We start from the raw sequence: 12,966 nt of genomic DNA, 5'->3' as shown, positions 1-12,966 counted from the left end.
CTCCTCATACCTTCGAAAAAGGGAGCAATTAGTTGAGGTCAGAGGAGTTGACGGCACTGGGTGTGCTCGACCTTTCGTCTCCTCTCGGGACATCGTCACTTGCGGAGTTCCTCAGGGATCTGTCCTCGGACCTGTGCTAAGTTTCTCATGTTGGTGTGGCGTGATCGTATGCTAAACGACATTTACATAGTACATTGCTTTATAATAGCAACAGATATTCAGTTTTTGTGAGAATTTTCAATACCTATATGTTTTGTATTCTACCATTAGTTATAAGGTTATCGAGATATAGAAGGTATCAGGGATATAGATATGTACAAAGTACTTTATTTAGTTTAATAAATTTACGTAAAAATTTTTACAAAAATGTATTTGCTATTCAACATTGTTGCTGATAATAATAGAAGATTGCAAGTAGGAAAGATACTGGTTCATCATGGTATCCTAAGCTGCTATCACTGTTGTTAGTGTGTGGAATCCAGCACTCAATTTGGGTAGAGGCGCTGAAACATGAAGCATAAATGATTAACTCATGCCCATAAACTTATAACCCATAACCCATCGAAAATATGCACAACGCTTAAGAAATTGTGAAATCAATATAGCTCGATGGACCCAAGACGAATAAAAAGCGCTGAGCCTTGTCACGCCATTGGTTCAAATATTTGTATATGTCTTGATCTGCTATTCTGGCAATTACAGTCTACGTTTTACAAGGACCACAACTTAAAAATTTTAGCCTACCACATCATCATATACACCTTGTGATCACTAAAGCTACAGATCTACTGAGTCTATGATTTTTACCCGCTTGATTAAAAACCGTGTTGAACTTTTCCGAATACAAAAGTACTTTATCCGAACAATATACGATTTAAACTACCAAGATAAATACATTTAAATAACAAAGTTGACATTTTAAATTCATATTATTTTAACATGTTAACTTAACCTCATCGTATAGAAAACATGATTAATTTTTCTACCTGACTAAAACCCGAATATATATTTTTTGTTGCAGGGGCAGAGGCAACATCTATCTACCCAAACATATAAAATGCAAAGCTACTTGATACTTGATAATTGAACACTGCATCGGTAGCCGACAATGTCGGAATATGTCGGCTACTGACTGACTCACTGACTGACTTACTCACTTCAACTCACTGACTCACTTTCACTTACTCGCTCACTCATCACTAATTGTCCTACTTCCCATTTCCCTAGGTGGCTGAAATTTGGTAATCTGATTCTTTAGACATTAAATAGGAAAACTAAGTAGTGTTTATTCTGATCTGACTTTCGGACTTCGCCCCAGTGGCTCTGGAATTCTCCATGTTAACCTTATGCGTATTCATCTTTTTAAGGAATTAATGCATCTTAACAGCTGTTTCAGTTAAGTTGGTTCTGTGATGTCCAATAGCATTTTAAACCAATCAAGGCCCCACTAGAAAAAGTTTTTTTCTAGTGGGGCCTTGAACCAACACGGTGCAGCACTGTTAATTTTTTGTTTGAATTTATGACAACAGTTAAAAGCAGCACCAATCTGTGATACACATTGAGAACTGGTAACTTGTTTACAATAATGTTTTGGGTTGCTAATTTAATAAATAATTTGTGGTACAGTATTGTGAAAATAGGGCGATTTTATTTTTTAAATTCACAATTCATCTACTTATTGACTTTATTATTTTCCAATAAAAATAAAAAATAAATATTGTGTTTGTTTTAGCCCAAAGAAATTTCTAGGAAACGGAATAGCGTGTCAATAATTAATTTTAGTGCATTACTGATCAAGCCAATGACTTGGATGGAAGGAACTAATATTATGGATATGCATGTTTGGGGAATATCAATAACATGAAAAACTACTTGACCGATAGAGCTGTTTTTTTTTTTTATACAAAGCCAATATAACCAGAGGCTCACCATACATCGATGAGTTAAAATTGTCATCTTACATCTTAATACTCTCCTAGGGCTCTGCCCTGACAGCTAATTAAGTCCAACCAATGTAACCATTAAACGCCTTTCGAAATGCCACCCAAACCGGTACGGCAATCAATAGTCTTATTAATAGGCCTACTTATGAAGTCAAACGGGGCGAAGCCCGTGGTTAATAGCTAGTCTAAAATAAAATGCAATAAAATTCTCAAGTTTCAAAGTTTTACCTGTATCGCTGTGATGTCATCCTGGTGGAGTTGAACATTTGGTTGATATGAGCTCGTGGGAAACATAAGTGCTGATTTTATATCGGAATGTTCAAGCCCCAAAGCATGGCCGATTTCGTGAGCTGCCGCCTGTAGAAAGTTGACTCCTGCGTGAAATAGTAATGAGTTTAGAACAAAGCTACGAATAAACCCTTTATTAGACAGACAGGTTCTTTAACAAACATTGTGAGAAATTACAATTATTGTAGTTTCTTTCTAAATTCGAGTTCAAATAGATATCTTTGTGTTAATTAATTGTTGTGAACTCCCCACTGCGGTATTGCCAACTGTTTTTGGATACTGAAGACGACATACTATAGCACTATACTATATAATATATTATACCAGGTCAGGTGTCCCATAATAGTCCCCCCTTTTATTGAGAAGAATAATACCTAATAATATACCTGAATAAAATAAATACCTGAAGTACATAATAGAATACCTGATTCAGAATCTTTATTCCAGTTTTCAGCGTCGTCGAAGTGTATCCTTCCCCTATTTATGGGGGAGTAAGCGTGGGCTAGAGTACCGAATCTGCCATCAAACTTAACACAGGGATCGTCACCGTTATAGTGCTTACCTTGTTCAAATCTAAAAGAAACAAAACTTGATTATATATGGGTTAGTAGAGCGAAAAATAATCGAACTAATTTGAATAATGGTTCAATTTAATTTATATAACTAAATAGTAGTAATTTCACTATCAATATCATCTGCAGTTCAAGCTACTGTACTACACAAATAACAATAAGTAGGTATAGGGTATTCAGCTAAGGATAATTCTGGTATGTGCTTGTTAGGATATCACATAGTTTAAAACTCTAAGAGAGGAAATATTTTAGATAATAATCCATACCAAATTCATTAAAACAAATGATTTGCAAAACATAAATTTTAATTTCAAATAAACTTATAAACATTGTTGTTAATTAATTGTTCTATGAATATGCGATTTCTGGCTGGGTAGCTCCTAACAATCACGAGGTTGTCGGACCGATCCTGAGAAAAATATGTTGCTTTTTGATGAATCGGAACTGGACCCAGCTGTTCCTGATCATTAAATCAACGATCCTGACTAAATGAACCAGGAGATTTGAGTCAGTAACAAAGCTACACGGATCATCTCACAACAGTCTGCACTCATCCTTCACTAATTTGGGTTAAAATACGCACCTAGGTGGCGTCCCTATCTTAATGATTGATAATTGATTAAAATAAGGAAAACAACAAAGGCATAAGCCCGCCCTAAAAAAGGTGTTAAAATATTTTAAACAACACACCATAAGCTTGCATCATCGAATTTGCAAGATTTAAACTCATTTGACTGAGGAAAATTGGTGATACAGGTTTATATCCTGAGCTAAACATACTACCAATAGGTGTAAAAAAATATACTGCGTTTGAGTCATACAAAATGTTAGTGATAAAACCAACGTGGAGTTTTTAGCTTGGACAACACAATCCCTAGTAGTAACATTAATAAGAGTGAGATGTAACTGACTATCGGTAATAATCACTTTACTTATTACAAGAAAAAGAAGACTTAACCGTCATTGCTTTTAATCTAATGATGGAATTAAATCAATGACCTGATGTCAAAGTGGACAGGTCCTCTTCTTTTCCTTATGAATCTTAAAGGAGTCACATTTGACCAAAGATTGAAGGCTTTTCTAATTGCTCGGTCTGTTTCTCCTCTAGGATATCTGGTCGAGTATTTGGAGATCTTGTAAGACAGAGTCCTCACTTTCCATCTGCTTCCTGGTAACACGAAGATGAATTTTGTGTAAACGTGGAATGTATTTGAAAATATCTTATGTGTCGATCGATATTTTTTATTTCCAATTCCAGTTTAAGGGTTAGGAGCTAGTTACGTAATGGAGGAACAATTATGTCGAGGAAATAACTATTAATTAAACAAAGATGTAAAGCTTTGTTTACAATAAATATAGTTAAATTGTTTGTGATTACCATTGCAGTAAGTATAGTAAAACATTGGCAAATGCAATAAATGATTAACATAGCGACTTACCTCCCAACTCGTAGCTGCTAAGGCCATCGGGATTTGGAGGTGATTTGTCCTTTACCCCACAACGTGGTTTTGCCATTTGCTCTTTGGTTTCATCATCTAGCTCCCCTGAAAAGAAAACAATTTTAAAATTGATCAAATTCAAAATTTCAAACCGTCTAGTAACCATAATATTTTTCCCTACAGAAAAAGTACAGTTTTGGTAATCAGTTTTTTGTCTTAATACATGTTTATGACTTTGCAACCTTTACGTACAAGTATCAACTAATAAAATTAGATACATATTTAAACATAATTTTCAATTTCGCATGCAGAACCCTACAGCTCATTCTATGTTCTATTAACTTACGTTTGTTCGTTTGTACGGATATGTTGCTTGCAGGAAACATCGTAAAAGCATGGATTGTCAGAGTAAAATTGAAAAAAAAAATGTTTTTTTTTTAAACCAAACTACTTTTTGATCACCATTTATACTTCCATTAATACCTCCTCCAAATCAGCTTAAATCGTGTCTGAAAAAGTAAGGTTTGTGCGTTTAGCATGTATCTAGCAGCGCGGCGGCCGCGGCCGGGACTGCAGTGACGTCATCGCGCGCAGTCCGCTCTGTCTGGCCCACCTCGGATTTTACCCCCCTCTGAATTAACACCTTACAACCAAACTACGTCCTACCTTTGACCCGAACGATTCTGATAAAAATTTAATATGTTATAGCCCTTTGAATTCTGTACAAAATGGTACAAATCCCATTTGCGGAATAATTAACCGGGATTATTAAAGTATTAAAGTAGTATATTGTGTCCTATACTACAAGAACTCTGTCTTTTAGTCTAATATTTCTGATAACTCTAGTACTTACTACTATATTTTATTGTGACATTTTCGTTCTTAAACCACTTACCAGTGACTGTTAGTCCCATGAACTTTTGGAAATCCCTGATAGCGTTGGAGAATTTATCGTCAGAGATTATACTTCTGGGGCCTTCAGGATCGTCTGGCGGGAGGTATCCATACTGAGCCAGATACGACTGTAAATGACAATAAAGTTTAAAATAAAACCATTGACTATTGGATACTGAAGACTATTGTTGTATTGATAGTCAAAAATAAAACTAGGGATAAAAATAAAGAAACAACTGTAAAACACTAAAAACTTTTCTTTTATTATCAGAATTTATTTTACAATCTGTTCATAAGAATATGAGAACAATTGTTCAACAACATTGACAGGAAGCAAGCACCTGTTCATCAACAAGTCTTGCCAAAAATGTTATTAATCATTTAAAGATTTAAAGAAACTAGCTGCTACCCACGGGCTCCACCCCGTTTTACTACATGAGTATTAATAATAAAAATATTGATTGGTTAAGTTAAGCTGAAATAAACAAAACAGAATACAGTAATGGTAATACAAACAAATAATAACAACTGAGGTATTTTTAACATTAGGTAAATGGAAAGTTCCCTTTGGAAAGCAATTACGACCTTAAAGGGCAATTTATGAAATAATGGATTATAGTTTTGTGCAAGGTTTCTCGCCATGACGAACATTTTAAGTATATGGTTTATGGGGGTGCGACTTGTAGTTTTCTCAAAAGTTCATGGGTACTTCTGGCTTTATATATAGATCTGTAGCTCAGGTCCAACACATGTAATGAACAACACTTTTTAGTCTCGTAATAAGAAATAACTGGTACACTTCCGTATCTGTTGTCAAAAACCACCGAATGAAAAATAATTCAATATATCGATTTTTTATTCTATATATCGTTTGGTAAGTTATGTAAGGTTAACCTAACTAACCAAACGATATATAGATTGAAATAATGCGATATTTTCATTCGGTGTTTTTTGACAACCTAAATGTGTTTGTTATTGTTTTTTTTTATATCATATGGTAAAATTAAATTAAATGCGATATTTATATCGAAATGATTATCACCAATATATATATTGATATATAAACCTATAATATCATCCTATCTTACTAATATTATAAATGTGAAAGTTTGTGTGTTTGTTTGTTTGTTTGAAGTTCAATCACGCATTAACTACTGGACGGATTTGGCTGAAATTTGGCATGATGATAGCTCATATTCCCGATTAACAGATGGGCATATTCTTATCTCAAAAATCCATTTGGGCTCCGCCCCAGTGGCTCTGTAGTTCCCCATGTTAACCTTATGAGTATTCATATTTAAAGGGAATTAAAGAATTTAGTCAGCTGTTTCAACTAAAAAAAGTTGGTTCTATGATATGCAAAAGTATTAAAAAGTTATAAGATTTACCAACAGGGTGTAGCACTATTATTTTTTTGCATTTATGAAAACAGCTAATTTCAACTAAGCAGTAACAAAAAACTGTGATAGGGAATGAAAACTGTCAAAGTAGGATTGTTTACAGTTATGTTTATGTTTTAATTGCGTAAATAATTTGTGATATTTTGCGAAATTAAAAAAAAATTGTATCTATTGTTTAGGTAAATTGGTATAAGATTATGGTTATGGTAGATGTGTAATACTAGTATACTGTAAATTTAAAGAAGCAAATTTAGTCAAATTGTGTCCTCTCCCATTGCAAACGCTAAGTTAGAGTATAACTGCAATAAGCATTTTACACTTGCGCCAACCCCATACGAAGGACGGGTACTCTGCTAGTACAAATATATTTATAACAACTGAAGTTAGCGCGGTTTTTATTAAGTGGCACCGGTGATTTTATCGGGTTGGAAAGCCTGAGGGGAGTACAATTCGTTCTTTGAATTACTCAAAACTATTTAACGACTCGTCAAAATGTAAAAAATTGTAATTTCTATGTTATAATGTCTTTAGATTATGTTAAACGTTTGATTATATTTAATGCAACTACTTTTTTATTCAGCAATTCTAAAATCAAAGACATTTTTACCCATTCAAACGGTCTCTCATAATCTAGCTTAAGTTTAAATAATTTACTTTATTGTAATTGTATTTTAATGTAACTAAACATAAACTCCTGAACGCGCATGTAAAGAAAATAAATGTATGCAGCGATTCATTCGATCATTTAAATTTGTTAATATTTAACCTAGCAACTTGTTAATATTCAACCTAGCAATTTGTTCCCAACTAAATTTATCAACACGAGTAGATTACTCCTGTGACCAAACAAAGTATCGATTAACTTTACTATTAATTGTTGATAACTTTATTTAACACTAGTGACTGTATGTCTTACCGTTGGACCTGATGATATTGCAGCAGAGTATCCTGTAAAAACTAACACTGCATATGTTGTAAAAAATACGAACTTATTGAATGTCCGCATATTAAACAAATATATATATATATTTAAGACTGTAACGTTATGGCTATTAATTTAGAAAACTCGGAACTGCTAACTCGCGAAGTTGACTTGCAGAGCGCGAAACCCGCAATGGATGGTTATATCCCCTCCCGACAGATAGCAACACGCTGAACCAGGAAAAAGTATGATTTAATCGTGGATTTTTATTATAGAGATCGATGGATGTAATATGAATACATTAAATCCAGGCCTTCCCAAACATACCAGCACTATCACTTGATAACATAAATCAAGGTACGTTCAGGTCAAACTAGATGGAACTAAGTAAAGGTGTCATAAAAATATGTTGTCAATTTTTAAACACAGTTACAAGTACAGATTTTGTAGTTAAAAATATGCTCTTAAGTTGGCAGTAATGATTTCTTTACTTAATTACCAATCATCTGATATGCATTGTCACATTGTTGTCTTGTTTTATTGGGGATATTTTGGGTACAAGACTGAAGATGGTTGGTCTAAAACGCAACGCATGTTTATTTGTTATTAATGTAGCCTACATATATTTGTGTATTAAGAGCTGTTGTGCACAATGACTGTTTGTGCTCATCGCACAAGATGTTTCCTACCACCATAATTAACTTACAAGCACACAGATTAACTTTTTAGTTGTATATAATAATACCATGTAGGCTATGTTGGATTTTTTTAGGTTATGTTATTTGCTTACCAGTTTTTTACGTACCTGATGAGTGGCTGTAATTGGTGTAGAAACGCCAACATTGAAATCAGCTGATTAGCGAGCGGGAATGATCCATGTCCCGCTTTAGAGCATAAATGGGCTTTTTTGTGTACTGTTTACAGCTGTGGCAATGTGATCTTTTCCATGCAGTGGTACTGGTAGGATAGCTTATTTACAAAACTCTCTTGGCAAATAATGAATGGTAGATTTACTTTTATCCTTCTACAATACATACTTTTTGATATTGCGGTGACACCGTGTTGATTCTTCTCACAACGAATTCCCAGTAACACTATACCTTGTTGACAACAATGTAAATGCATATCAGCTTATCAGTAATTAGGTATAGGGGATCGTGGCCGCCAACTGTTGAGTATGTTTTGTACCTACAAAGGGACTCTCTGTAGTTGTATTTCAGGTTGTGGCAAACAAAATCCATGCATGGTTCACCATCAAGTGTAAAAAAATAGCTACGGATAAAAGTATTCTTTAAGTTTATTCTGCACCTCGGCTACATTTCATTAGTATTGTGCAATATTTGTATACTTATGAAACGAAAATGTCTTATGAATTTCCTGAAATTACACCAAGTTAATGCAATATTGAAAAATAAATAAGTGGCTTAGGTATCAATTATACAGGGCCAGTGGGGAATTGCATATTAATATTAATATATTAATAGGCAAGCACGTTTCATTCAAAACTTTTTTTCTCAGCATACGGTTAGAAAGATATTTTTCTGTAGCCTAGGTGTGCATAACTCCTTATAAATTAAAATTGATTTAAAATTTTGAAAAAAACTGACATGGACCTTATGGGTTGCCATGCTGGTGACAAAATAATATAAAAAAATAAACAGAATATCAAAACAAATTGAATAAATTCCAATCACATGTTTTATTTACAGCGTGCGGGGAAAGTAGAGAAGTCTGTACGTTACATATTTTTGGTCGAGTTTTCGACCAATGTATGAAAGTTTTCAGAATTTCCTTAAAATCTTCGTCTTTTTTGGCTACGCTCTACATCCTTTGAAGTCAATAGAATTTTAATAACAGAATTAAGGTGATTTAGGTGCATTCAAATTTAAATTATACTAGTGTACCTGTTGCTCGAATTCGAGCAATTGCGAAGCATTACAGGTGACTCAAAGATTATGGAAATACTCACGATCTACACAACAGTTAGATATAATCAAAATCTTTTATAAAATATCTTATCTTTTTTCAAAAAGCTGATCTTGTTTAGTGTTTTTAGTGTAAAAAAATATTATTTATATTTCTTCTACTTGGTTGTGTTATATGACTTTTTCTATGTTTCCATTGTTTGTAAATCGGTTATTTCAATGATTGCTCAAGAAATGTAGCACAGTGTTAATTCAGTTTAATTTTTAGCCTATATCAAATTGTCCAGGATTTCTCGCTCTTTTCCATTGTAATAATTACACCAACCCAAGTTTCGTCTACAGATGCAATATGCCAAAGAATATCACCTACGTACAATCTCCAAGAAGTGGTAAAAAAGACAGAAACCAACCCATACAATAGATATAAGTTAACTCCATAATAAATAATTTTAAAAGTTACTGTGATATTAGGATTTTCCACTGATTTGGTAATAGAACTTTATGTTGCAAAACATGACATGATGCAGAAGAAAATCAATTTTAAAATCAGGAAAATCCATTGCAAATACCGTACTTCATTTTGAAAAATTAAATAAATCACAATTTAAGTATTAACAGCTGTTGCATTAAAAAGTAGTGTAGAGTTATGCATATGGTAGTACAGTAAACAAATCTGAAGAGGCAACTTTAAAGGCTTCTGGGGTAGAGCCCCAAGGGAATTTACCTCGTTCCTCTCTTGATGGCTCATCTACAGACCAAGACCTTTCTTTAGAGACCCCTACCAAGTTTCTACGCCCAGCCGTTCTCTCAAAATAGCTGTCACAGAGAAAACAGTTTCAAATTAATATATAGATAAACTTATATTCAGACAGAATAGTAGACTATAGAGGTGGAAAATAGTGTGGCATTAATAATAAATCAATTATAAAACAGCTTGATAAGGGGATTGTAGAGAAAATACCCTTGAATTTAAAATTTGCCCCTTGACTCTTCTAGATATCAAGACTATGCAATACGGCAAGTCGTCTTCCACAGAGTTTTCCTCTTCTGACTATCACGTTTACACAAGATTTGAGGGTCAATGGAGTGATCGTCTATCTGTTATCGTAGCTATGTTATCTGCAATATCATTAATACAGGTCAATTGATGTTTAAGGAAAATTGACACAATTTTTTACAGTCTCTTGTGGTTTTCGCTATTTTGTAAGAGGAAACGCGTAAATGTATAAATACGCGTTTCTACAGGATGTCTAGCAAATGGCAGGTTTTTGGATTTTTCTTACCACTAAAAATTAAATATTCTTCAACGCCCAAAAATTACAAAAATCTCCCCTCCCCCCCTAAAATTACGGAGGTTCTTATAATTTACGAAAATTGACTGAGCAAGCAAGCACATGTCCACAAAACTCATTGATATTACAATATTTTTGTAACGAAAGTAAAAAAAAATGTAATTTAATGGAAACAATGCAATGGAAAATTAATTTATTTTATATGGTTTAATACAGAAGTATTGATTCTCCAGCTTTATCCAGGTAAAGCCGAACACTGATACTTTCTTATAAATATATACTTTTTGTGGTTTATGTGAAGGTATGTTAAAGGTCTGGAATGTATGGTTTACATAGGAAACGTATCGAGTTTATTTTGTAATATTACTGTTATTTAATCTATAAATATAAAAGAGGAAGTTTGTATATATATTTAAACGTTATGGACTCCGCAACCGCTCGACAGGTTGTAATGAAACTTTCAGGCATTATTAAGCATTATTCAAGGATGGTTTGTGTGAAGTTTGGTGCAACCATCAATTTCGTGATCCGTCAAAAGGGCTTCGCCCCAGTGGCTCTGGAGTTTCCCATGTTAACCTTATGAGTACTCATATTTAAACGGAATTAAAGAATCTTAACAGCTGTTTCAACTAGGCTAAACGATTTCATTCTGTGACGATCAATAAAATTAACAGGTTACAAAATGTACCAACAGGGTGCAGCACTATTAATTGTCTAAATTTATGACAACAGTTGTTGCTAATTTCAATCAAGCAGCTTTGATACAAAATTAGAACTGTCAAAGTACGATTGTTTACAGCTATGTTTATGTTTTTAATTTAATAAATAATATTTGATAGTGTGTGAATAAGGGGTTTTATTTTTTAAGTGCGTAATTCATAAATTTATTGACTTTCTTTTTCCAAAATGTTTATATAAAAAACTATTGAGTTTGTATGGTTTATTTCCCAAAAAATAATGTCTGGGAAACGAAAGTAGCCAGTTAATATTTTAAGTTAATACTTTTAGTGGATTACTAAAAGTTTATCTACGTACTGCAGATCTATGGAATAATAATTATTCTCTTATGCGTTCTCTTCCCGTTGCGGAGCACGGGCAAAGTGGCTTGTCAACTTATAATTTCTTTATAAATTGACTATTACTACAAGCAATTATTTTCACTGCAGTAATACAAATTAAGTGAACATAATTTAGCTTACATTGACGCGTATTCAATATGAAAAACAGTCTTTAGGTTCTCAGTCTGAACCTCTGAATATGAATATTTTCTGTTTGAAAACTGCACAATTAAGTTGAAATCCACTGCTTAAAAACTCTCTTTCACAACTACATTGATTGTATGGATTCGAATTCCACAGTCTTTATCTCTAAGATAACCCCCTAAATAAAAGGGCCACATACAGATTGGCCAATGGTTTAAGGGTCGTTTCTAACATACAGATTGACCAAAGGTCCTAATGAGCAGGGTCAAAAAATGGGGGAGGAGCTTACAGCAGCGATGTCCCGTGTGGGGGAGGAGCTTGTCCATTCAAGTCAAGTATTTGTTAACTTTTTATAATCTTACCAGTCACAGAGGTGGCCAAACTCAAGAGAAGAATTTTACTTTTTAAAACACTAAGTTTTATGTAAGCTGTTAAGTAAACAAATAAGGTTTTTACATTCAACTGTAGCTTAAACAAAACAGTGCGATATTCTAATGCAAATAATAGGCTATAAAATCTAACTAATTGCTTATAAATTCAATATCAATTTCTTGTCAAGTACACAAAGTAAGTTACATTTTTTGGGAGGTCGAGTTGGTTACGAAATTGTTAGTTTGTTTGACCTAGTTATAACAATTAAGATAATGTTACCATTTAAAAGTCCTGAAGTGTTCTTTCAAGATTCAAAGCATAAGCATTCTCGTTTTTATGTGTATACACATTGTTTGAAAATTACCTTTAATATCTGTCTTAGTATTTCGCACACGATGTTCATTTTTAAGTTCAAAAAACCGATCCAGCAATATTCATTATAGTAGTAGTATTTTAACTAAAGTTAAAAAAAGGAAAAAGATATTCATTCCATTGGAAGTGAAATAACCCGAACAAAATGTTCTACCACAGAGTGTCAAAATCTATTCACTTATTCAACATTCAACTAAACCAAAAATTAAAATTCTAAACTTCAAATAATTCTTAACATTTTACCTTAAAATCCTCAAATAAATAATAATTTGTTATTAAATTACTTATTCAGTCAGCTACATTTTCAGTTGCCATTAAAAGAAAATAATAACTCCAAATTGCATT

At 33.2% G+C, this 12,966-nt stretch overlaps 1 protein-coding gene across 1 annotated transcript; it reads right to left on the bottom strand.

The window, feature by feature from the left end:
- Positions 1-312: 312 nt before the first annotated feature.
- LOC128992554 (matrix metalloproteinase-20-like) lies at positions 313-7,640 on the bottom strand. Its single transcript, XM_054416185.1, has 7 exons — positions 7,453-7,640; positions 5,138-5,264; positions 4,243-4,347; positions 3,803-3,971; positions 2,656-2,804; positions 2,172-2,317; positions 313-503 (listed from the first exon to the last, which is right to left on the bottom strand). The coding sequence occupies exons 1-7, from the start codon at positions 7,540-7,542 to the stop codon at positions 486-488; spliced, it is 804 nt and encodes a 267-aa protein (XP_054272160.1). The 5' UTR covers positions 7,543-7,640; the 3' UTR covers positions 313-485.
- Positions 7,641-12,966: the final 5,326 nt, after the last annotated feature.

Source organism: Macrosteles quadrilineatus, unplaced genomic scaffold (genome assembly GCF_028750875.1).
Source record: "Macrosteles quadrilineatus isolate MER2022 unplaced genomic scaffold, UCM_ALF_1.0 Scaffold_4__1_contigs__length_99947679, whole genome shotgun sequence".
In the NCBI taxonomy this organism is placed as follows: domain Eukaryota; kingdom Metazoa; phylum Arthropoda; class Insecta; order Hemiptera; family Cicadellidae; genus Macrosteles; species Macrosteles quadrilineatus.
Note: the sequence above shows the minus strand (reverse complement) of the source record. Positions and strands in the feature narration are given on the sequence as shown.

Coding starts and splice junctions, on each gene's coding strand:
- LOC128992554 (XM_054416185.1), bottom strand. CDS start 7,542: ATGCGGACATTCAATAAGTTCGTATTTTTTACAACATATGCAGTGTTA. Junction 2,805..3,802: donor CCTGTCCACTTTGACATCAG/GTCATTGATTTA, acceptor TGTTTCTTTTAG/ATTTGAACAAGGTAAGCACT. Junction 2,318..2,655: donor GAATAAAGATTCTGAATCAG/GTATTCTATTAT, acceptor TATTTCACGCAG/GAGTCAACTTTCTACAGGCG.